This window comes from Amphiprion ocellaris, chromosome 22 (genome assembly GCF_022539595.1).
Source record: "Amphiprion ocellaris isolate individual 3 ecotype Okinawa chromosome 22, ASM2253959v1, whole genome shotgun sequence".
Lineage (NCBI taxonomy): Eukaryota > Metazoa > Chordata > Actinopteri > Pomacentridae > Amphiprion > Amphiprion ocellaris.
Window position 1 is genome coordinate 22,940,873 of NC_072787.1, and position 26,027 is coordinate 22,966,899.

General features: G+C 36.2%; 2 protein-coding genes across 3 annotated transcripts in view; one reads left to right on the forward strand and one right to left on the reverse strand.

Moving 5' to 3' along the window:
* Nucleotides 1–2,000: 2,000 nt before the first annotated feature.
* Nucleotides 2,001–24,895, reverse strand: hhla2b.1 (HERV-H LTR-associating 2b, tandem duplicate 1). 2 transcript variants are annotated; one of them, XM_055006938.1, is made up of 8 exons: nt 24,738–24,895; nt 21,125–21,320; nt 12,898–13,233; nt 10,312–10,596; nt 8,067–8,387; nt 7,837–7,944; nt 7,159–7,218; nt 2,001–6,600 (listed from the first exon to the last, which is right to left on the reverse strand). In XM_055006938.1, the coding sequence occupies exons 2-8, from the start codon at nt 21,192–21,194 to the stop codon at nt 6,503–6,505; spliced, it is 1,278 nt and encodes a 425-aa protein (XP_054862913.1). In that variant the 5' UTR covers nt 21,195–21,320; nt 24,738–24,895; the 3' UTR covers nt 2,001–6,502. The 2 variants fall into 2 exon arrangements, with proteins under 2 accessions (XP_054862913.1, XP_054862914.1); XM_055006939.1 differs by lacking the exon at nt 24,738–24,895 and adding an exon at nt 24,575–24,728.
* The window catches only part of LOC111580144 (gamma-aminobutyric acid receptor subunit rho-3), a 49,217-nt gene continuing 33,779 nt past the window's right edge, over nt 10,590–26,027 (forward strand). Inside the window, exons 1-5 of the mRNA XM_023287754.3 lie at nt 10,590–13,261; nt 16,264–16,285; nt 16,403–16,475; nt 17,533–17,604; nt 21,056–22,329. The gene's annotated coding sequence lies outside the window, so the exon portion shown is untranslated. The remainder of the gene's footprint in view (nt 13,262–16,263; nt 16,286–16,402; nt 16,476–17,532; nt 17,605–21,055; nt 22,330–26,027) is intronic.

Consider the following 26,027-nt stretch of genomic DNA (forward strand, 5'->3'; position numbering starts at 1 on the left):
AGTGTTCACAGATATCCAAACCTTAAAAAAAATAAAAGAATGAATAAAAATATTAGATTTAAAAAATAAAAAAGTGTTGCACTTTCTAATAACACTATCATCTCTTTATCCTCTTAGATTTCACAAATATGAGAACATGAGTTAAAGGGCAAATCTCCAACACTATTTTTCACAACATCAGAATGTAGGTATGTACGTTCTGTGACTGAGGGCGAGCAAAGTCATCAAAACTATCAATCAACTCATCTTCATCTGTCTCAGTCCTAACTTGTGATTCAGGGTCCTGCTGCTGCCTCTGTGATCCGTGAGTAGACTCTGCTTTCCCTTTTATACTTCCTCCAGTTTCCCTAGACTCACCTGCACCTGTATCACAATAAAAAGGACAATAATCTGTATATGCATTTCGACTTAACCAACTAAGATATTTTAAATGGCAAAATATGCAGGCTTATTTCATATTACTTTCATCCTATTCCCTTTAAATTGTGTATTTACTGTCTTACTTTTAATGATAACAACGGGTCACTACTATCATTCTGGCATAGAAAGTGGTTATATTGGAACTAATGCTTGCTAGTTCACACACACTGTTACAACAGCTCACCTGTTCCTTCCATACTGACAGGAGCAATCCCCTCATCACTGCTGGCTCCTGGCTCTGCTTCTGACACTAAATCACATTTTTAAAATGCTCATAATTCTCAGCACAAATCTCCGCTTTTTACAAAGCCTTCTGATCAGTTCAGGTCAGTTTCATTAATGTAGTGCTGAATCATCTAGCATCTCAGACACTTTTCATATAGAGCAGATTTACACCATACTCTTCATTACATTAATTCTAATAATGTCCACTCAATGAGCAACCCTACCTGCCCACTCTGGACTTGTGGGCTCATGGCTGCTGCTTGGTGCTGGATTTCTTCAGACTCTGAGAGGCTACAAGACAAAATTTCCCAGTTATGTGGCATTGCATCATACTGTTATTTAAATTATATAATGTTATGTTATATGCCACAATGCCACACAATTCATTGACTTTAATTAACTTGAACGGTGTTTGCTACATCAGAACTGGTGCCATCTCTGATGAAGTTCATTAATTTTGTTAGCAAAACGTCTACAACCACCAAAGACAAACGTAAAAGCTTGATTGCAAAATTAAGTTCTTTCAAGTTTTGCGGTTTCTGTGAGCTTTTTGTAACACAATGTTATGACGTTATTACTGTGTCAGCTGCAAATCAAAACTACTGATCTCAAAACTGCTGCTGGTGAATCATTCTTTGTCATCCTGTGTCACTCTACACACACACTATCAGTCAGAAGTTTGGACACACCTTCTCATTTAATGTTTTTTTTTTTTTAACTACTTTCTACATTGCAGATTCTCATTGAAGACATCAAAACTATGAAGCAAGATATATGGAATTATGAAGCAAACAAACCTGATAGTAAGGAATTGCAATAGTCAAGCCTGGAAGTAAAAAATGCATGGACTAGTTTTTCTGCATCACTCTGAAACAAGATGTTCCTGATTTTTACAATATTTCTCAGGTGAAAAAAAGGAAGTCCTACACACTTTTATGTGTGAGTTAAAGGACATGTCCTGATCAAAGATAACTCAGAGGTTCCTTACAGTACTACTGGAGGCCAAAGTAATGCCATCCAGAGTAACTATATGCTTTGAAAGTGAGTTTCTGAGATGTTTGGGGCCAAATACAGTGACTTAAATCTTGTCTGAATTCAGCAGTAGGAAATTGCAGGTCATCCAGGTCTTTATGTCCTTAAGACAAATAGTCATAAAATAAAGAAAAAACATTAAATGAGAAGGTGTGTCCAAACGTTTGAATGGTAGTGTATATGTAAAATTAAATAAATTATATTGATAAGAAAGAAAACATCTAACAATGAGTCAAACCCATTTTGAGAGACTTGAAGCTAATTTAGTCAAATCTGCTTTCTACCTACAGATTGAAAATAAACAGAACAACACACCTGGAAACTCAGCGATTAGTCTTTTTAATAACAATATTTATGACACATTTGCGAAAGAAGTCAAGTATAATTCATGAAACGTGGCACCAAGCGAGGCACAATGACAGCAGGTTAAACAGTAAAGCTGATTTTTGCTAATTTACTGTCTCGTTAACCTTTATGACCCAGGAAATGGAAGCCAGAACTCTTCTTTAAGTTCAGGCTAGAGGCAGAACATGAGGTTAGTCTTTGAATTTGAACAGTCTCATAGACTCCAACCTCAAGAGAAAACACATCCTCACCTGTTTAACACATCATAAATAATGACACAAACTGTCTTTTACTAAAAACCAGACTCATAAACATTGAGTCTGTAGGATTTCTGATGCAGCTATTTGTTGTTGTTTTTTTTCAAAAGCTTTTCTGGTCGGGAATCAGATTTGTGCCAAAATAAACCAGAATACTAATTTGACTGAGGGAAAAAATATTTAAACTTAGATAATGTGTTTTTTTTCACAGTTCACTCTGCTTCTTTTTACCTTCACTGTGGGCTTGTCGCTGCCTGACTTTTCAATCCACATTGGCGAATTTTGCTAGTTGGCTAATATTCTAGAACAATAAAGACGCCCTGCTGCATCTAACTTTCTATCTGAGTGATAATTTCAGATTTAATTAACACCAAATTCCCAGTACAGCTGCTTTTAGCTCATGTTTATGGTGATTTCAGGGTTTTAGCGACGCAGAGGAGCAGCTTGGAAGCGACCGCCGGCCAATATGTCGCGTTAACGGGCTGCATTTCAGTCACTATGTCACACTTGTTCCACTGTCTGACAACAGACACAGTAAAATATGTAAATGTGGAATTTTTTGGGGAAATTTGGCTGCGTTATCATAAAATTTGAGCACAGGCAGCAGGAGAAAAGCGAACAGGCAGACACTCAAAAACTCATTAGCAAGTAGAAACACACCCTGGAAAATAAAACAAAAGAGTTAGCACAAAGCTAACAGAAGGGGTAATTGATATATGGAAAATATCTGACAGATTTTTCTGACAGATACCGCATTTTAATTCATGATTTAAATTTTTATAGTCAAATTTCATTTCAACAACATGGTAGCAAGAGTTTGTCAAACCGTTGCATGACACTGTAAATCTCGCGACCTTCGTGATTTGTGAATTCCATTTTTACAAATTGCATTTTGAAATCCATATATGGTTCAGTCCAAACCGACAGTGAGGGTAAAAGCAATCAAAAAAGCCCAATAATTTGTATGAAAGTTATAGTTTTAGTTTGATGTTACATTTTATATCTTAAATTCTTATTTTCATTTGATATTTAGGAAGTTTTGTTTCATTATAGTGGCACAAATCTCAGTCTTCCAGTGACCTTTTTGAGGAAATAATGCTAAATCAGGTACTACATTAAGTCCCTTTATCACATCTCTGCTTTGAAGAACTCTAACAGCCAACACCATCATTTTGTCAACATAATCAAACAATACAATGTCCACCTCTTGTCGTCGTGGCAACCGGTGTTTGCTCAGTGTTCGAATAACGTGCATGTCATACGAACATTTAAAAAGGTGGAGTTATGCTGCAAACTCAGTATATTTCAGTGGAACCGTTTTGATCAGTGGATTGGATCTCGATGTTGAAGTAAATTAGTGCAGTTTTTCTTGTCGGGTTCAGCTCTGTTGATTAACTGTAAGGCACTTTGACTCAGCTTCAAGAGGACAGAATGTCCAAAATAGAGGAAGCTGAAGGATCCTCCTCTGTAGAATCTCTTTGAAGGCTGTTTTTGATGGAAATAAAGGACCTACTTCAATGCAGGTACTTCTGAAAAACTACTAATGAGTATTTGTCCTCGTCTAGTAGTAGTTTTTTCCAACATTACCATTAATGGCGGAAAATTCCCCACATTGGCTACACAACAAACCTTCATTGTTCTATTACATATCATTAAAACTAGAGTTATATCCAGTAAATACTATTTGTCGTTGGTTAGAAGAACTCAGAAACCACAAGGGTCGATTATGGCCATTTTTCAGAACCAGAGACGGACAACCAAACTTCTACAACTCTTGTTTGTCACAACACTTATCAAACTGGATGATCGCTCAAGTGGTTTTAAAGGTTTGTTACCACCACAAAACTACTTCCTGTCCAAGTATACGTATAGTTTTAATGGTTTATTGCATCCAAACAGTACTTTCTAAGTGACAGGTTATGGGTTTAGATGTTTATTTCCCCCAAAGTGCTACTTCCTGTCCAAGTATTTATCATTTTATAGGATTGTCCCACCTAAATAGTACTTTATACCTGAAAAGTTATGGGTTGAAAGGTTTATTCCACTCAGATAGTACTTTCTAACTAACAGGTTCTGGTTTTAAAGGTTTATTCAACCCATAAAACTACTTTTTGGTCAAGTACTTAGAGTTTTAATGGTTTATTTGACCCAAAAGTACTACTTTTGCACTTATGGGTCCATATATTCCACCCAGATAGTACTTTCTAACCTCAGATTCTGGGGCTTAAAGGTTTATTATACTACATTCTGTCTACTCATAGTTTTAGAGTTTTTTTCCCCCACCAAAGTAGTATTTTCTAACTAATGAGGTATTGCTTTAAAGGTTTATTCCACTCAAAATACTGTTTTATTTCCAAGAACTTGTACTTTTAAAGGTTTCTTACACCCAAATATTTCTAACAATTTATGGTTTTTAAGATTTATTCAACCCATGAAACTACTTTCTGTTCAAGTACCTATAGTTTTAATGGTTTAATTGACCCAAAAATACTACTTTTGCACCTGTAGGTTTAAAGGTTTGTTTCACCCAGAATTCTACTTTCTGTCTAGTACTAGGTTTATCCCACCTAAATAGTACTTTATACCTGACAAATTCTGAGTTTAAATGTTTATTTGTCCCAAAATACTACTTGCTGTCCAAATACATAAAGTTTTAATGGTTTATTGCACCTAAATAGTACTTTCTAACTATAGATTCTGGGTTGAAAGGTTTATTCCACTCAAAATACCACTTTATGTCCAAGTACCTATTGGATTAAATGTTTATTCGATCCAAATAGTGCTTGTTAACCTACAAGTTATGGTTGTAAAGATTTATTCCACCCAGACAGTACTTTCTAACCTCAGATTCTGGGCTTAAAGGTTTATTATACTACATTCTGTCCAACTATGTATAGTTTTAGAGTTTTTTTTCCCCCACCAAAGTAGTATTTTCTAACTAATGAGTTATTGCTTTAAAAGTTTGTTCCACTCGAACTACAATTTTATTTCAAAAACTTGTACTTTTGAAGTTTTTTTTTTTTTTTTTTACACCCAAATACTTCTAAGAAGTTATGGTTTTTAATGTTTATTCCACCCAAAACCTACTTTCTGTCCAAATACTTATGGTTTTAAAATTTTATTTCACCCAGTGTACTACATTCAGTCCAAGCACATATAGTATTATCTTTTTAACCGACAACTTATGGTTTTAATGATTTATTCCAACCAAGTAAACTACTCACTGTCCAAGTATTTCTGGATTTAAACGTACATTTCACCCAAAATTGTGCTAAGTTATTAACAGTCTTTGTTGCCATTGTCTGTGGGCTAGAGGAGCTAATTTCCCTTTTGGAGTATAGTTGTCGTCGTGTAATGTGGCCCAAATAGAGCTAATAAATAACTGTCCTACAACTGCAGTCGTGAAACTACTTCATCCTCTGCTGCAGATGTGTTACTCAATAATAGGGGTGTTTGTGTAAATACTTACATCACATCACCCCTAATCCAAGATCCTGCAGTAAAACTATGATTTATTAGCTGTATTGTTTGATTCAGGTTCATCTAAACCCTTCTGTTGCAGGAATAAAACAGTCTACTGCAGAGACACGAACAATGGTCTGTATACGTCTTTATACGCCAGTTAGTGCTTCATTTTCTCTTCAATGAAGCTTTTCTTAGTCAAAGTGGTCTGTGATTTGGAATAAAATCGTCAGATATCATAAATTCACCATCTGGAACCAAACCTATGCCACAGACGTTAATTTAGTTTAACTGCTGTCTGGAGTGAGCAGGACTTAAAGCTCCACTGCAAACATTGCCACAGTAGCTCCTGGACCATCAGAAAGTGCTTCAGCTTGACCTTCTTGGTAGTCTTTCAAGATAATAGTGAGATTCCTGCAGGTTTTCAGAATCAGAAGAAGCCACTTATAGGGATCTCCAAAAACAAACATTTCCCTAAAGGTTCAACTTCACATCTCATCTATCAGGGCTCAGCAACCCTTCGTGGAGATGCTTGAACGCATCGTCTGTTCAACGTCGGCATGTACAGTCTGGAAAGTAGCCGTAGACTCAAAACCGTGCCAAAATAGTAACTTTAAAGTGTATGCTGTGATCCTTTAATAATAAATCCTTTCAGAGACTTCCTGTTTCCAAGAAGCCCTCCGTTCCTCTTCAGTGTGTAGCCGTGTGCGTGTTTGCCTTGTTAGTGCGTTGTTAGTTTAGGTCATTGTTTCTGTCGGTTCTCAGGTCAACCGAGTCCCAGTCTGGAGGTTTGATTGTCCGTTGGTGCCGCCGACAGCAAACGGGCTGCTTTCATTCAGGTTACTGTCAGCGGCTGCATCTGCAAGATCAGAAACAGAGTCTAAAGGTTAGAAGATGTAAAAACGGATGCAACGGAGTTCAGCAAAACAACTAATTCTCATGTAAACACTAGTTTTTCTTCATTTCTCTGCTCACGTCACTCAGAGCTGTAAGATTTTTAGAATATAAATTAGAATTACATCAAAACTTGACACTTTGTTGGGTCCACATGTAGTTTTATACAGTTTTTGTCAACTTTTCTCTGAGCTCTAAGCAGTTTCTGGATGTTTCATTTGCTCCTGTCTCATTTTTTCACTGCAACATAAAGTCCTGCACCTCTATGGAAACTCAAAAAGGTCTTTTGTGCAGTATGACAGTTATAAAGCCATACATAAAAAAGAAAAAACACAAGTTGATTTTCTTTAATGATTAAATTAAATACCTAATCAGTCAATTCAAAATGATGGTAATTGGAGTGTGTATCCAACATTTTGTCCATTTGATTGATGTAAAGGGGAATGAGTGAGTTGAAGACAGAATAATCTTTAGTTCTTCTCCGGCTCCATCTAGTGTCTGTTTTTATTATCTGCTGACCGACCTTTAACCGAATGCAGCTCTGTGATCTCGTCTGGATCATTTCTGGGCTTCGAGCTTCTTCCTGCAGATAAAGGAAGCAGAAAAACATCTGAAACAGTGAATTCGAAATTAAGACTGAAGTTAAAAAACATTTTATTCACTGTTGTTTATTCAACCGAACATATCTGCTTCTAAATCAGCTGGACACAAATAATCTTGGCCTAATTTAACATAGCAGATAATTATATATAAAACAGACTGAAAACTGACTTCATCCTGTGCGTTTGGTTAATTTTTCTCTCTTTTTGTTCGGAGTATATTAAATTATTCTACTTTTTATATCCAGAATAAGTTTTTTGCTTCTGTATATATTCACAAGTTCTTCAGAGCATTTGATGCAACAAAATGCAATTCAGTTTAATGGAAAAGTTGATTTTTTTTTTACAGTTTAATATAAAATCTGATTTAAAAACGTCATTTAATGTTTTGTCTGATGAATATAGTAAAAATTACCCAGAGATTGGCTCGTTTGCTTTGATATTTATTACATCCTTAGTCGAAATCCGCATTTTACGTAAATAAATGCTGATACCAAATAATTTACAGTTTAAAACCAGACATCTTAAGTACTTCCACACACTTCAATTTTGAATCTCTATTTCACTTTTCACTTAGATTTAGTCCACGTCTCCATGGTTACCTCTCAGCTTCAGGTAGGCCAACATCCCGACCAGAGCCAGAACCAGCCCGACGACCACCACGGCGACGATCCACCAATGAGATTGATCCTCTGCTGTGCTTCGCTCACCTGCATGTAGAAATACACACTTATTTACAAGAAACAACGTTTTTTGTTTTTCTGTGGATTCTCAGCCTGTTTTTTATGATGTTGTATTTGCTCTTTGACGGTGTTGTTTTGCGTCTGTTCACCTCCAGCGATGGTGACTTGGCTGCGTTCGGTGTGCAGGCTGTGCGGCATCGAGAACTCGCAGATGTAGCTGCCGCTGTGCTCCGAGTGTTTGGGGTCCATCAGCCGCAGGGATCCGTCTCCGAACGGGACCCTGAAGCCGTCCAGCTCCACGTGGTCGTCCCACGACGGTGACGAGACGCTGTGGCCCGACCGGCTGTCGTAGCTGAGGATAGGGGACGGATCCTCGCCGTTGGAGAAGCTCCAGCGTAGCGACGGGTTGCTGAGGTACGTCGGAGCGCTGCAGGGGATGGTCAGGTCCCGGCCCTGACTGCCTCGAATCTCTGCAAGAGAAGAAGAAAAAACACTGAACATGCTGCACTTTACAGTCTAAAAATGAGTCACTATTTATAAACTTATTATCCTTTTAAAATTAGGGGAAGCCTGATAAAAAATGAAATCTGTGCAAAGTGCTGAAGTGATAAACTCCACCTAATATGACATTTAGGAGAAAAATATAGATAGAATATTTTTAAAAATCGCCAGAGTTACAGTTTTATTCCTAGCCAGAAATGGTAAAAGCAGAAAAAATGGCCACATATTCAACTTTCCTACGGTCCTCAATCAAATCGTGTGACGAGGGTTCTGTCAGTTTAAAAAAAAAAAAAAAAATCCAATTATACCCTTAAAATTTCAGTTTTTCATTAAAAAATTCACCAAAAATAAACAGTTTTGGACCAGATCCTGCAACAAAAAACAAACAAAAAAAAAAAACAAAAACTGAGCCCCCCAGTGCAACAGGGCATGTTTGAGTATTTTTGTTGTTTTTACAGAATCTGGTGATAATTCCACTTAATACAAAATTTAGCTTTTGTTGTTTAGTTGTTTTCGGAGAAATATGTAGGTAAAATCTGGGCTAAAAGGGGATATTTTCTCATTTAAAAAATCAGGAAACTTTCAGCATTTTTGTTGTAAAAACTGAAAAAAAAAATCTGATTTTCAACTTTCTGACGGTTCTTGAATGAATCATGTATAATAAAATGTTCTGTCAGTTAAAAGTACCATAATGACTTTGTTCTCATTCAAAAGTAAATGAATAAATGTGTGTTATATAAAATATATATATTTAAAATGTCCAGTTTTTGTTTGCAGTCACAAAAATATACAAATCCAGTCTCATCTTTATTATATAAAGTCATTTTAACCTTCTGATCCTCAAAATCTGCCAGCAGGTTTGAAATGTGTGTTTCTATTAAACAAATAAACAAAAGAAATAAATGCCAATAAAAAATGACGGCATTTATCAGAGCCATAAACAGTAAAAACTGAAAAAAACATCAAATTTTCATACTTTCCAACAGTTGTTGAATGAGTTGTGTGACAACTGTCAGTAAAAATACCCGATAATAAGCTTGAAATCACTTTGGCTCTATATTTAATACATTTTATTTACCACTTGGTGGCGCCAACTCCCTTAGGTTTTTTGTTGCTCATAGCTGAAATAGTCATGGTTTCTCAGTTCATTTTATTGAAATTTTCTGTCATTTTATGTATTTTAATATTATGTAATTTTATTTATAGGATCTGGAAAACGCTGTTTATTTTTGGCAATTTTTAAAATGAGCCTCGTAAAAGTAAAGTGACTTTGATGAAAGATCACAATTTTAATCCTGCGCCTAATTTAAAGTGACTTTTATTTAAATGACTGCACTTTTTTCTATTTGTACTTTATCTCGTTCATGCTTTTAACCTTCTATTGTCTTTTTTTAGCCGTTTTTATTAGAAGTTTTAATTCTTCTAATAATCTGCGCACTTTATCTGTACTGTTTCTAATTATTTAAATTTTTTATTATTATTAACACAAAATACTCCACCATTTTCAATAGCATAAATAATAATAAAATTGAATATTGTGCAGACTGCTGAATTGATAATATACAAACGCTGAGAATTAGCAGAATTTTTCAGTTTTTAGAGTTTCTGGCTATGATATATGGTGTAATTTTGGTGATTTTTGAAAAGATAAAATGCCTTTCAAAACAGGATTTATGCACATCACGAATAAACATGTGAGGTTTGGGCTTTTTCTTTATTTTTATGTGTTTGCATTCAGGTACTTTTTTGTCCAAATGCTTGAGATTTTCAACAGCAACTCTGACTGAACTGTAAAAGGGAGACTGATTAAAGTCCACAGTGGAGTTACACTCAACAAAAGTGATTTTAGAAGCAGTTGTTCCTCTTTCAGCACAATGAAACATATTTTTTTACCTCTCTCCCTGAGTGAAGCCGTCCAGGCCGGCCCTCCGTACGAAGTGGTGACCTTGCAGATGTAGATGAGGTCCGGCTGCCCGGTGAGCTTCTTGAGGCGGCTGTCCACTGTGTACAGGCCCTTCTTGTCGGCCTGCATCCGTGTGACGGGACGGAGGTCCTCGAAGGTGGGCGGCTCGGTCGCCCAGGTTACCCGAGGTGCCGGGAAGACGTCCCGGACGGTGCACTTCATCTCCTCGTAGCCGCTGAGCCTGGACAGCTCCAGGAACAGGCCTTGGATCGGCGCTGTACGCAGAAATGTTGGTAAATGCCACCGCTTAATATAGCATCAGTCTTATCAGGACGACATTAGACCTCTGATAGCAATAATATAGAGGCACAGACGGTTCCAGCAGCACTACTGTGATATTTCTGTCCGTAGTAAAAGGTAGAATAAACAAGAAAAGAACTCAGAGAGCGCAGTACTCCACCAAGGCTGCTCAGTCGTATCATTTCAGATGGCTGAAATCTTAAAAAATTTGAGGTAGAAATCACAGCAACATTGAATGTGTCCATTTAATATAGATGTACCCACAAATAAAATGACCTTGCGCTGAGCACAGGCGTGTGTTATGCATGTGCACGTTATGTACAGATACAGAATCACATGACCTAAATATGTAGCGGGCAGCAGGAATTGATGGGACTCAGAAACACCCCCACAATTTAATCAATTGTTCCTTGTATCATTTCCGTGTTCGATCTGTAGTAGGATCACAATCATGTGGTCGTCAGCAGGCAGCTGATGTAGTGTTCACTTGTTGTCATAGTTACAGTGACGCCATGCTGCTATCTGGCAATGATTCAGAAATCTTTAACAAATCTGTGGATCCAGACTATAAGCCACATCACTGGCAAAATCTAATCACTTGGTCCTTGTGTCATTTCTGACCTTCCCTGAAAATTTCATAAAAATCCGTTAGTCTGTTTCTGAGTAATTCTCAAGCAAGCATAAGTTATGGCAACTGGACTAACCTCGTGTGAGTCGAAAACGTTTCACCTCTCATCCAAGAGGCTTCTTCAGTTCTGAAAGCCTGGTGGGGAGTACCAGATATTTATCCACCAGGAGGGTGGTGGCAAAAACAAGTGGACAAAGACCCGAAACCAACAGACTCGTTAGGTGTTAATGTGAGTCGTTAGCCTTTGATGGGCGGTCGTTACCCCTCCCAGCCCTCTAGGAGGGTGGTTGGGGGTCCAGCCCGGAACTGATTGAATATCAGTGAAGATATTAATTTTTGAAATGTTAAGATTTTTCCTTTTTTGGACTTCAGCATAAGCTATTGACATGATTTCAACTTTTTCTTGATAATTCTGAGATATTCAGTTTTTTAAAAAAGCGACAGCTGAGGCTTTAAAAGAATCACTGAAGTTCTCAAATTTAAATTCAAGCCCACGCACACCTCTCTGGTATTTCCTGGTGTGTCATGGAAACCCCCTGCAGTGACGCCTTAGTGTGTCACCATATCTGTTAAATATCTCTTGAGGAAGTGTGAAGGAGGTTCTGCCCTGATTTAACATCGAGTCATTTGTAATGCAGATTTAAAGCAACAGTCATGGAGCCAAAGTGTTTTTCCAGCAGAGAAACAAGTTAAAAACTAACCTAAGAAGTTTGAAGATCGGGGTTGAGACCCCACAGTGTAATTTACAGTGTAGATTAACCAGAGCAATTTAAGCATTACAGTTGAAACCCTATGAAATTGTATAAAATGCAGGAGGAGATCTTCGGCAGAACCAGGTTCAGTGAGAGCAGACGTCTACCTCAACTGCTCCAGTGTATGTTTTCTCTTTTTCCCTACATTTTTTAAAAAGATCTCCTTTAGCACAATGCAAGCTGCCTGATTTACCTAGTAAGTAATTTAAACATAACAGTTGAAACCCTATGAAGTTGTTTAAAATGCACAACGAGATCTTTAGCAGAACCAGGTTCAGGAGGAGCAGACATCTGCCTCGGTTGGTTGGTCGGTTTGTGGCAGTGAATTGTGCTGTCTTCCTGTATTTAAATCAGCTGAAATATAATTCTATTAGTCACTCTTCTCACAGTGTGATAGTATTTAAGTGTTGCAGTATTCCACCATTTTTTTGGGTTTATTTTTGCTGCCCGATTTACCCAGTAAGTAATTCAAACATTACGGTTTAAATGAAGTTGTATAAAATGCAGGAAGAGATCTTTGGCAGAACCAGGTTCGGGGAGAGCAGACGTCTGCCTCGACTTTTTACAATTAATGCTGTAAATAATAATAGTTTCAAAAAACTGTATTTCCACAATTTTGTGGCTTTAAATTGTGCTGTCTTCCTGTATTTAAATCAGTTGAAATATAATTTTGTCACTACGCTCATAATGTTGTAGTTTTTAAGTGTTGCAGAATTCCACCTTTGTTTTTTGGTTTATTTTTGCTGCTTTATTTACCTTGTAAGTACAGTTGAAACCCTGTGAAGCTGTATAAAATGCAGGAGGAGATCTTCGGCAGAACTAGGCTCAGGAAGAGCAGATGTCTGCCTCGACTGGTTAGGGTGAGATCAGATCAATCCACTAATTAAGGAGCTCACCTTCCACCTTGAGGATGACCTTGGCGGTGTGCTCGCCCCTCTTGGTATGAACGTGACACCTGTAGGTGCCTCGGTCCTTCAGGCTGCTCCTCCTGAGGACGAGAGTGGCGTTGCCGCGGGTTACCAGGTGCGGGGAGACGGAGGCCCGTCCGGCGAGCTGATCGTGCTCGACGTGCTCTTTGCTGCTGCTGCTGTCGCTGTCGTCGTCATCGTCGCTCCGCTCAAACTTGTAGACGACCACGTCCTGCCGGAACCACTCGACGGTTTCCTCGCCGCCCGGCTGGAAGCTACAGGGAAGGAAACACTCCTCGGAGACGAAGCAGGTCACGGTGACGTCTGGAACATGACGGCAAGACCAGAAAAAGTAAGTTAAAGTTACGTAACAGGATGATATAGTGTCACCGGTGCAAACTTTGTTATCAGGGTTAAGGGATAAAGGCTTATTTTATTTCAGTTTTGCATTGTGCTTTTATCTTTTCAGGCCCTGCATTTCTTATGTCATTTTGTGTTTCTGCATAGTTTCTGGCAGATATTTGCCTTTATTTTAAACAAAATTGTGTATATTAAAGATTGAGAAATATTAAATAATTTTAAACTCTTATTTTTATGATTTTGTTTTGTTCAAGTACAGATAACATCTAGTAAAATCACAGAAGATAGAGTATTAATTTAAATGTTGACTGTAAAAAAACAAAAACTCCCCAAAAAACAGGCCAAGCTGTAAATAATGTCAAAAATAAAAGTCAGTTTTTTTCGCTATTTTCACATGTTTTTTTTCTAGTATCTTTGCTGCAAGATTTTCGAAAAAAATCATATATCTATACATACAATTTTAGTTTTTATTTTTTCAAGGTATAGGAAGTATGTTAAACTGCATCTCTGCTGTTAAAAAAGGTAAATTCAAACTCAAATTCTGTTCATTTCTATTGAGGAATGTGTCTTTAATGCAAAACATACACAGAGTTTATTGTGGTTTTTGTTATTGTGTTAATAACTCTGCTGTGTTAAATGCTTTGTACGCTGATTTGATCTAAAATTTGATTATTTCTGCTGATGGAATTGTACATTGCACATGATGTGTTCATGGACTGTCGGAAAGTCGGAAGTATGGAGATTTTTTCAGTTTTTTCAGTTTCTTGCTCGAGTAAATGGTGTAATTTTGGAGTTTTTTTTAACCACGATAACATACTACTGTGTGTGTCCAACCTAAGAGTTTGTACAGCGGTCTGGTGTTTCTTCTTGTGTGGGAAGAAAAGCTGGTTGTCATGTTCACCAAAACACCAAAACACAACTATTACACAATAGCCTATCAGATATCAGCATCCCTCCACTGAAACATGAAAACCTTTGTTTTCTGGAGATGTTTCCTTCAGCCGGTTCAGATTACAAACTTAATTTATGACTTTATTCTGAACTGGTCAAACAAGACGAAAACAAAAGATGTTTTCATGCTCATCTATCATCCACTCTTTTCACCCTTATATGCCCCGTTTACAAAGACAATAAAACACGTTTCACAAAGCAAAAACAAGATTTTGCACAAATGTAGATCTGTAAACTGCAGGTTAGAGATAAAACAAATGAAGTATAAAAGCAAGCATCTTATCAAAAATAGACGTAATAATTCACAAAACGTGTAAACTTTAAACTGTATGCTGATTGGATGATGATAAATCAAGTCAAACGGTAAAAAAATAATGTTTCTTCATGTTTTTTAACTGTAATTTATTTTTACAATTTACCTTAATTTTACAAATTTCCCTAGTTTTGATAAATGACAGATAATAACTAATAAATTCCATAAGTATGTATTCACTTGTTTACCCAAATAAAAACAGTCCCAAACTGTAAATAATGTCTGAAAAACTATAAAGATAATTTTTTAGATTTTATGTATGTTACATAGATTGGAAAAGTGGTGAACAATTTTGCAGTTATTTTTGCAAATTTTGTTTAAAACAAACAAACAAACAAACAAAAACAGGCTAAACTGTAAATAATGTCCACATCAAAAATGAGTATTTTTATGAATGGTAATTTGTTATTTTATGAGATTTGGCCATAAAATTAGAAAATATATGTATATTAATAATTGAAAAATAGTAAATCCATTAAGAAAAAATGCTGTTTTGCATATTCCCGTTTTGTTGAATTAAGTAAAATAACAGAAAAAAAATGTAAATGTTAACTGTTTAAAAACAAAGTAAGATTAAATTGCAGTTTTATTGTCTTGTATAATCTGTTTAAAAAAATCACAATTTTACAGATATTTGCTGTTACTTTCACAGTTTTCTAGATTAATATTCTACCATTTTTCTGTTTGTTTTTCTGCCAGATAGTAATTTTGCAGATTCCTCCAGTTAGAAAAAACTAATTAAAAAAATAGAAAAAAAAATTCCTGGTTGATTTTTTTTTGATAAATATAAAAATAATCTGAAAAATAAACTGACCAAAATTTTACATAATGTCCACATTAAAAATCTGGATTTACAACATTTATTTGCAAGCACAGTATTACAGTGTTTTACTGCATTTAAATCTGTTAAAAAATATTATTGTTTTACAGATATTTGCTGGTATTTTCAGCTTCTTTTTTTTTACTTTTTACAGTTTTGTATATTAGTACATCTTTATTGTATTTTTTCTGTCAGGCTGGGATTTTTCAAATTCTTCCTGCTCTGGTAAATTACAGATAACTAGAAAAAGAAAATAATTTACAGGTTGACTTTAATCTGTGTTAAAAAAAAAATTAAAAATCACAATTTTACAGATATTTGCTGCTATTTTCCCAGTTTTTTATGTTACTATTCCACCATTTTTTTATTGTATTTTCTCTGCCAAACAGTGATTTTGCAGATGTTCCCTGTTAGAAAAAAAACTAAAATAAATAAAAATAGAAAAAAAAACAACTTACTGGTTGACTTAAAAAATAAATTAATAAATGTTAAAATAATTTTAAAAAATTAACAGGCCACAATTCTACATAATGTCCACATCAAAAATCTGTGCTCAAGCATGGAGTTACACTGTTTTACTGCATTTAAATCTGTTAAAAAATATATTACTGTTTTACAAATGTTTGCTGGTATTTTCACATTATTTTTATGGGATTTTTTTTTTTTTTTTTTTTACAGTGCGTGATTATTCTACTAATTGACGCTGATATCACTATGTGAGGAAAAAATCTGTTCTTTTGAGGGTAAATATGTACAAATGTCGACTTCCTGAATCATCACTAATGGAAAAAAGTTTTAACAGGCGGTAAATATTTATGAAAAGAGGCAGAAACTGTTCACAAGTGAAAAATTTACCCAAATCCATCAATGTCCATTCCTTTGTATAGTAAAGCATCGTTTGTGTCCACAGGGGAAACTGATGAAATCATCCTGTAAGTATATTGACCTAGAATGATGTTTTAGATTTATTTAATCCCCGAACGGCAGCTCATAAATATCAAATTAAATGTGCATCTCGGCTGTTTCTCTCTTGTTTGTACGAGCTTTAGAGTGTTTCACAGCTGGAACGGTGAACACGTGAGGACAAAACGGGAATTTGTTGGTCTTTCCACACAGCTGAAGGTGAGTTATTCATCCGGTCAGTGACGAAGAGATTACACCAGCATGAATTACACAAACGGGGAAATCAAACCAAGTTCTTGGGAAACACTGGCAGGAAACCCAACCTCAAACTTTCTAGTTCTTACACGCCTGTTGTACCAGTTTTCTTGAAGTTTTCTGTGACATGTTTGGCGTAAAACCCAAACACCTCGGCCAGTTTAATGCAACCAAACCGCATCCAACATCCACATCTGAGCCTAAAGTGGTGAATCATGCAGATTTAGTCGTTACTGTTGCAATTTCCCAGCAGAAGAGGGTAATCTAATCTGTAAATCCTGTTAAAAAAAGATGAAAACCAGTCCTGTCTGGTCTGATTCTCAACACTTTAATCTTTAATCCTTAAATATGAAACATCGATTGACTCAGATTGGAAAAAAAACAACAACTTAAAGCAACCCTACTTGTATAGAAATGTAATTATTGATAGATAGTCAAAGGGTAGTTGAAAGGTTTATAAAATGTGCATCCAGTGGTCGATTTAGGCAACATCCAGTATAAGTCAGACTAATTCAGATCAAAACAACAAAAAAGTCAACGAATGCAGCTTTAAAACAAATCATTCCCAGTTTTGTCACATGATTTAACCTGAAATATTTGCTATTTCTACATGTCAAAATGGTGATGTGACAAAACCTGGTGTGCATAAAGGTTCATATAGTTTCCTGCTTTGTGAGTTTCCAACTTTTTTCCTGAAAATTAGTCCAATACAAGTGACTTCTTTCTCATTTACGCTTTAAAAGCAGCATCAAATTAGGTGTTTTTTTTTATCATCTGTTGGTGCTAAAGGATCCAAAATGTTCTAATCTAGTTGGGAAGTTCCAGCTTTGTACAGGATTTCTTACCTTTCTGCTTCACCTGTCCATCAGTACTTTCAATACTACGACTGATTGAGATTATATCTGTGTACACTTTGATTCATAGTAATGTTTTCAAAGATTATTTCTGAATTCCACACACACCACAACCAGCTCCCAGAAAACCACTTCACTACTTATATGCTCCTGTTTCCCTCTGACAGGTTCAGGCCGGGCGACGCCTGGACGACAACCGAGACAAAACTGGAATCAGAGAATTGGTTTCGTGCCAGACGGTATTAGATTATCCTTTGTTTGCACGTCATATCTTTTCACATCTGTGTGTTTGCCTAAGTGTGCGACAGTTACTGGCATGGCAAGAGATGAATAGCTGCGGGGATTAATTGTTGCGGCTCTTTCAGCGCTTCACTCGCTGCAGATGGTGTTATGACGGAGCTCATTGTCACAGCTGTTTGCGCTTGTTCCTGCTTTTCTTGTAAATCACGCCGTTGACAGCAGCGTTGCTCTGACTCACACCTGAGTGACGATGTTTACCTGCCTGGCAGCACTGCGAGGCGCTGACACCGCGGTCGCACACCGATGTGGCATTTGGTGCCCTTGCAGAAAGTTTTGCGGTGACGCAAACACGTTTTCTCCAAGTGCGACCTGACGCATGCCGTTGTTTGATTTAGCTCCGTTTAGGTACAAGCTTTAACTGATAAACCAGCAGATTAATGCTTTTAAATGAGATTACAAACAGGCGATAGCGCTTCGCTAACACCAAATTTCCAGCCTGAGCTGAAACTCCTCCAGCTTGAACTCACAGATCTGCAGAGCGAGTCGGCAGGTTTTATATTCCGTCGTGTGGCATGAAAGTTGATTGTTAAGCTTGAATATGGAAAAAGTCAACTTAACCCAAGGTCCTTTCACAAGCATTTTCAAGGGCAAGATTATCTGCAAAAACCAACTGGAAAATAAACCACGAGTTAAGATTATTGTGTGAAATTGTGGCATTGTTTGGTTTTTGACAGTACTTTGCAGAAATTTGTCTTCATTCTGGCATGAAAGACTGTTAACTCTAAGGTAAATTCTTGTCAAAAAAGTCAGATTAAATTCAGCACAATTCAGTGTTGAAAAGCAAAGAAAAGGGAAAACTTCCAACACATGGTCAGTACTCATATGTTTCTCAGAAGTTGGTTTAGTCTACATAGTCAGACCAGATCTGCACAGCGCTGTGTCACCACCATAGAATGGTCTGACAACACCTCATTATCCTTCTGCTACAGAGGGAGTCGTGTTCTGGTTTGTTTGTATTTCTTGAAACAAATCACGGTCGTCTTAAGCTACGCTAAGCCCAGGATGCAGCAGTGGTGCCCCATGCAAGATAATGTTTGGGGGGATCTTCAACTTTCAAAAGTTCAACTTTTCTCCTATCATTCATGCTATGAATTTGAATTATTTATTTGATATACACAGCGATATCAATAAATTATGGGTTAGCTGGTGAAATAAATTTAGCATAATTTGTAGCCAGGTGTTAGAAACACTATCTAGTTTATGACTACTTGGATTAATGCAGAGTAGTAGCCAGAAGTCATTAAGCCTCACAGAAGTGTTTGTCATGGTGCCCCTTTACTAGTTGAAGATTAGCAATTACCAAACAACTGGGTTTTTTCCTGACTTCACTACAAAGCCTAGTTTATGTGCTACAAAGCCATGGTTGGAAACAAGCTAAATTTGCACTATCTTTTAAATCTTTAAATTTTCATTTTTACGTTCAAATTCTCCTAGCAGTTACATGGAAACACTGTGAGTTGTCATAACAAGGAAAGGACAGTTGAAACAATGGCACACTTTGATAGAGCCATAAAAGTGAGTCACATAATGTTCACATAACCAGGACCTTGGAACCAGCTCAGCTAAATAGAATGTAGTCATTGTTAAAGTGATCGATTACACCTGAGGATTTCCTGCTGTGATAAGGCTGAAAGTCTGCTGTTAAACTTACGGGAAAAAAAATCCACATTTGACCAATATTTTTAGTTAGTTGTACAGTGACCCATGTATTTACACTGAAAAAGAAAAAAAAAGAATGAAATGGTGTAATTTTATAATCAATCGTGTAAAAAAACAAATATTGAAATTATGTATGGATTTAGCGTTTTTCTTTTTACTGTCAACATGTACATTAATCCTTTTTTATGAGATTTTACTACATATCATCTATGACTAAATTACCATTTTTTGTCCTTAATATATATATTTTGTAATACAGCAAATATCTGGAAAAAATTAATTAATAAATTGCTGATTTAAATATAGTAAAATAGTGTGGGTGAATCGCCAAATGTTGTAAAAAAGACAAATTACTATTCGTAAAAATACAGATTAGTTATTATTAGTTACAGTTTTGGTCCATTTTTAAGGGTTAGAATGTAAATCAGTATTTTTTTCTATGATTTTGCCAGTTATAATCTGTACTTTCGCAAATTATGGGAAATCTGTAAAATAACAGTTAAAATATATTTACCCTTTTTCAGTCTTTGATATACATTTTTTTTTAATAGAAGCAACTAGCTGTAAAAAGATGATATTTTACATTGCAGTTTAATTCTACGGGCAAATGTAAAAGAATAAATTAGTATTTGCAATACACAGATCTGTAATGTGGCCATTATGTAGGACTTCTTTTGTTGTTTTTTTAAGTCAAAATGTACATTAATACTTTTTTAAAAAAAATATATTTTGCTAGATTTTATGTGTAGTTTACCAAAACTTATACTATATATATATATATATATATATATATATATATATATATATATATATATATATATATATATATATATATATATATATATATATATATATATATATCACATCACTCCTTTTTTAATCCTTAATATAATACTTTTTAAAAACGACAGCAAAAACAGATTTTAAAAAATTTGAATACAGCAGAAATAGTTTAACTTTATGGTTAAATGTAGAATTTTTGAAAATTTTTGATGTTGCCGCTATGTACAGATTTTTTTTTAAAGTCAACATGTAGATTAAATCTTTTTGTTTCATTTCGCTAGACTTTACTTTTTTATAATTCTTTAATTATTTTTTAAAGCCATTTTTATATACTTTTTTTTAAATAACAGCAAATACCTCTATAATATAGATTTTTAAAATATAAATGCAATAAAAAATAGTATAATTTTACAGTCAAGCATTGTAAAAGCATTTGGAAAAATACAGATTTTTGATGTGGACGTCAGTTATAACATGTACATTCTTACTTTTTCCTTTTTACTCATTATCACATGTAATTTAACAAAACATAAAAGAGAAAAACATTAAAATATGAGTAAATTTAGCAGAAAACACAGGTAAAAGTGGTTTTAGAACACTCATTTTTACAGTGTAGCTAGTTGTAACTTTAATTTTATGTCTTATTTCAAAGTGAAGCTGTTTAGATTACAGTAAAACCTCGACGGATGTGAAGCAGCTGAGTCAAACGTTCTGTCAGCGCTCAGGAATGATGCTGAAAACTGTGAAAATCAGACCAGACGATGTTTTTCCTTCAAGGTTTTGCAGCTTTCATTCATTACAGAATGTTTCCATCCTGAGTTCATCCTTGGGATTAAATTCAGAGGTAAAACCATCTGAGTGGAACTCTTGCAGCTTTAATAATGCCCAGAGTTTTTTTTTTTTTTTCTTTTTTCTCTACAAACTGGGTCTTTGTATGGGGTTCTGCAGAGGAACCTTTTAATCCCTCCTGCAGACGGATCATTGAAGCTGCCGGACAAAGAGGCGTTTGTGTCCTACCTGGGGTTTTGTCCTGCAGGGAGAAGCCGATCCACAGCAGGAAGCAGGTCCAGGTGAGTATCGAACACATGGTTTCCTTTCAGCTGCACTCATTTAAGACGCAGACCTTCAGTCCATTCTCCTGCCACTGTGCTGCCTTCTTTCCACTCTTCTTTCCCTTCCGGCAGGTTTTTTCCTTGGATCTCTCTGGGTGGTTCTGGCATCACACACAGATACAAGAGAGAGAGAGAAAAAAAGCATAATTAGAGACACATTCCTGCCGATCTGGACACAGGAAGGTAGAACGTGACGGAGCATGTGCACAACTCAGGTCTGATCCTTTGATGCTTCAGGGAGGATTTCCTTTTCATGGCCACAAAAACCAAAATGAAAGTGAGATTTGCAGCCCTTTCATCCACCGCAACCCCCGAAAACCTTCTTCCTTTTGTTCTCCGTCATTCCTACGTGTCATTTCTCCTCCTCGTCCTCCACTTCCAACCTTTGTTTTCCATCTTCTGGTAAGAATAAGGATCCACGTGGCTCTCACACTATCTCCACACCATCTCCAAAACAAGCACAGGTGAACTTCACTTCAAAGACATTCAGAAACCTGAGGGAAGTTTACTGCTAGAGGGAAGAAAATGGTTTAATAATGAGGAGGTGATGAAGGTCTGAGTCGGTGTCGTAACGGCGTGTTTACGTTGGTTCTTCCTGCTGAAGACAATACCCTCTTTAGGTTTAAACACCACAGAAGAAGAACCTTATCTCATATTTACTGATGATGGATGTTTGTTGGCTGAAGAAGAAGAGAAACACTTGGATGTTTTCCAATAAAAGGACTAAAAGTGCAGAAACAGTAACACGAGGAGGTTAAGACGGTATTTTATAGTGTTTATTTTAAAGTACCTAGGCATATTTTTTAGCGTAAAGACGTATTTTCTAGTATTAAGACATATTTTCTACAATTAAGGTGTATTTTTATAGTGTTGAGATGTATAATTTACAGGATTAAGACGTATTTTAGAGAGTTGAGACATATTTTTTGGTGTTAAGATGGATTTTTTGGCCTTCTGTTTACTTTATTAGATAGGTGAGTTGAGAGTCAGACAGGAAAGCAGGGAGAAGAATGGGAGAGGACCTGCAGTAAAGGGCCGTGAGCTGGAATCGAACCCAGGTCGCTGCATCGAGGACTATAGCCCCAGTTTACAGGTCAACTGGTTGAGCAGGTAACCCAAGTCCATAATAAATGCTCTGTGTGTGCTTTACATTAAAGATGCATATCTAAATTTAAATGTATGTAGAGAGAAAAACTGGTTTGTAGAGGTTGTAAAAGCGTAAATAGTTCAAGTCAAATAAGTGATTTACAGCATGTGGAGCTCCAGGTTTGTCCAGAACTGGTAGCACCTGTGGACACTTGGAAAAACATCTTGATTTCATTCCCCCCCCCCCCACAAAGAAACGTATGATTTAGGGCATTTAAACTATGTTATACCTCTGCTTCTACATGGTTGTTCTGCCTCCATAGAACTGCAGGATTTTAGATTGCAGTGAAAAATGAGCTAACAGTGAATCAAAATGTGCCTGTAGCAAGAAACACCTCGGAACTGTTTAATGTTCCCAGGGTTACTCTTATATTTAATGAAAATAGTTTTGTATTATCAATATCTTTAGTGTTTTTTTTGTCATTTTGTGTAATTTTCCAGTTTTAGCATCTTTTTGTGACAATTTTTGCATCTTTTTGTGTCATTTTAGCATCTTTTGTATCATTTTTGAATCTTTTTGTGTCAATCTGTGCATCCTTTATGTCATTTTTTGTCTTTTTGTGTTTTAGCATCTCTTGGTGTTGGTTTTGTGTCATTTTTGTGTCTGTCATTTTAGCATCTTTTGCGTCATTTGGTTGTCTTTTTGTGTTGTTTAAGCAGCTTTTATGTAATTTTAGCATCATTTTAAGTCGATTTTTGCATCTTTTTGTCATTCCTTTCTCTTTTTGTGTAATTTTAGCCTCTTTTGTGTCATTTTGTGTCAATTTTTCCATTCTTTGTGCCATTTTTTTGTCTTTTTGTGTTGTTTTAGCATCTTTTGATGTCTTTTTTGTCATTTTAGGATCATTGTGTGGCCCTTTTTGCATCTTTTGAGTAATTTATTTGTCTTTCTGTGTTGTTTTAGCATTTTTTGTGCCATTTTTGAGTCTTTTTAGCATCTTTTTGTGTCAATATTTGCATCTTTTGTGTCATTTGTCTTTTTGTGTTGTTTCAGCATCTTTTTGTGTCACTTTAACCCCTTTGTGTCATTTGTTGTGTTTTGATGTCTTCTTAGCATCTTCTTGTGTCATTTTTGTGTCTTTTTGGCATCTTTTCTGTCAATATTTGCATCTCTTGTGTCATTTTTTGTCTTCTGTCATTTTAGGATCTTTTGTATCATCTCTGGGTCTTTTTGTGTCAATTTTTGCATCTTTTATGTCATTTGTTTGTCATTTTGAGTTGTTTTAGCATCTTTTTGTGTCATTTAAGCATCATTATGTCTCAGTTTTTGCATCTGGTTGTGTCATTCCTTTGTCTTTTTATGTCATTTCAGCATCTTTTTGTGCCATTTTGCCCCTTTGTATCATTCTGTGTCATACTGAACAGAAGACATTTCTGAATTCTCTCTACTTCTAGTCATGGTTGTTCTGTTTCCATAGAGGTTCGGGACTTTAAATTGCAGTTAAAAAAATGAGCCCATAGTGAGTAAAAATGTGAAAGGAGTATATCAAAAAAACAGAAGTTCTGAGAATGAACCTTTGTCGTGCAATATCTGTAATTAATCACCCTTCATCTAGAAAGCTACATTAAAACACAAGAAACTGCACTAATAAACACAAACTATACCGTCTCAGCCAACTCTAAAATATACACCAACAGGCTTTTGTCACTTTATTTTGTTAGATTTAATGTCTGCATCATCTTTTCTAAAGAAACAGTTTAAACATGAATTTTGGCCTCTATTTACTTTTAAAATGCAAACTATGTAAAAACAAGACGATAAATGCTAATAAAAAGCCCAAAATTAATTCTGATCAGGGTATCAGTGCCTATTTATGCTAATAAATTAAACATTTTCTTGAAATGGACAATGGATTACATTATTATTATTAATTACCATTTCTGACAGTTGTGTAGAGCTACTAAGATGTCAGCTCTGCCTCTCCCAGGTTACCTCAGGTGACACTTACATGCAGAGCAGTAAATAAAGGTAAAATCTACCCAGTTTATTAAATTTATGAATGAAAATCTGGTTTAAATGACTCTTGTGAATTAGAACATTGAAACACAACCTTATTTTTTACAGCAGAAATTGAAAAATCCTCAGTTTGGATACTTCTAAGACTTTAAAATGTTCATATAAATCTTCCTTACAACTACTTTTAAGGGTGAGTTACTCATCAAAGCTAGTCTAGTATCATTAAATAACAGAAAAAAGGCAAAAACTTACAGAAGTTTTCCATCATCAGCAGTGAAATCCTACTTTTTTACAGAGAGAAAAAACCACGCAGAGCTGCTACAGAGCTGAAATTAACCCCATCTGTCAGAGAAACGCTGAGAAATCTGTGTGATAGCTGGAAAAAGAGAAAAAGGAAAAAACCCTCAAGACTCACAGTGACTCAGATGAAAGCCAGCAGAAGGAGGAAGAAGAGCCAGAGCCTGCTGCTGCCTGCAGAGACTGAGTGTCAGCCTGACTGGATCAACAGGTTATTTAGAGAATAGGCTGCGCTCATGCACGCGTTTGGCCGTGCACACGCCCCTCTGGATGGGTGGAGTTTGGTGGGAATTTGGCAAAGTCAAAGCCAACAAATGCTCAGACCCTCGCTGAGTGTCGACTCCGCTGCGACCGGTGAAATGTCAGAGGGGTATGTTTCCAAAGTGCAGAGCTGTTTTAGCTCCTGCTCTGTACATTGAGCTATGTCAAACACTCCGACACCTGCTGAGGCCAAACGCAAGCACAAGATAGTTCTTCAAGTCGCTTTTCTCACCTTTAATTGGGGCCTAAATCACACTAAACAAGCCACGCAAGCACAAATCTGGCGTCAAGTTTCCTTTAATTCATTATTCATTCCACAGAAACTCGTGTCACCTTTATTTCACCCCACGCCGACTTCTCTGTTCTCCTTTCCGATGAAACTCTGCCAGTTTCCTCTGGTCCAGCAGCAGAAGGGTTAAAGTGCTTCAGGTTAAAGGCTGGTAAACAGTGCTAATGAGTCCGTTATCTCTCTTTGTGTAATTGCAACAACCGCTGATAAGACTGGAATAGGAACCAGGAGCCAATTACTAAGCAGTGAAATGAGCAGAGAAAGAAAGAGTCCCGACAAGTAGAGTCAAGCAGCGGTAACCTGAAAAACCACACAGCTGTCAAGGCCGGGATCTAGAAAAGTTAAGTTATGATTATTAGTTCTGACTCAGTCGCCTGCTGCCAGATAGAAAAGGTTCTTGTCAAGAAGAATTAGACAGTTGCTGTTAACGTGTCCTTCATCTGTTGCCAGATAGATAATTTGCATTTACAGCAATGTTGGGTGATAAATAATCAATATTCATCGATCAGCCACAACATTATTAAGGGTATATTAGGCAGTAGGTGACCGGTGAGTTCTTGAGAAGAAATTCAAGGAAAAATGTGTAGCATAACATCTTGTTTTCATGTAGCTCTGTCTTCATATCTGAATTTACCAAAACTCCTATAATTCATATACGAAAATTCAACTGTCTCTGATATATTTGCGAAACTTTGAGTTTTGAGTTGGAGTTTGCCCCGATTACATAGGAAGTTTTGAGGTGATAAATAGTCAATTATTAGGGATATGTGCAACATACAGTCTGTTTTCAAATGTTAATTAACCAAAACTCCATTCAATCCAATTAGCTTGAATTAAATTCCCTATTAGACTAAATGG

Excerpts from the sequence above, each read along its gene's own strand:
- hhla2b.1 (XM_055006938.1), bottom strand. The coding sequence starts at position 21,194 with ATGTGTTCGATACTCACCTGGACCTGCTTCCTGCTGTGGATCGGCTTC. Across the intron at positions 13,234-21,124 it reads CCTGCAGGACAAAACCCCAG|ACGTCACCGTGACCTGCTTC; the intron begins GTAGGACACAAA and ends GTCATGTTCCAG. Across the intron at positions 10,597-12,897 it reads GGTCATCCTCAAGGTGGAAG|CGCCGATCCAAGGCCTGTTC; the intron begins GTGAGCTCCTTA and ends TTCTGCGTACAG.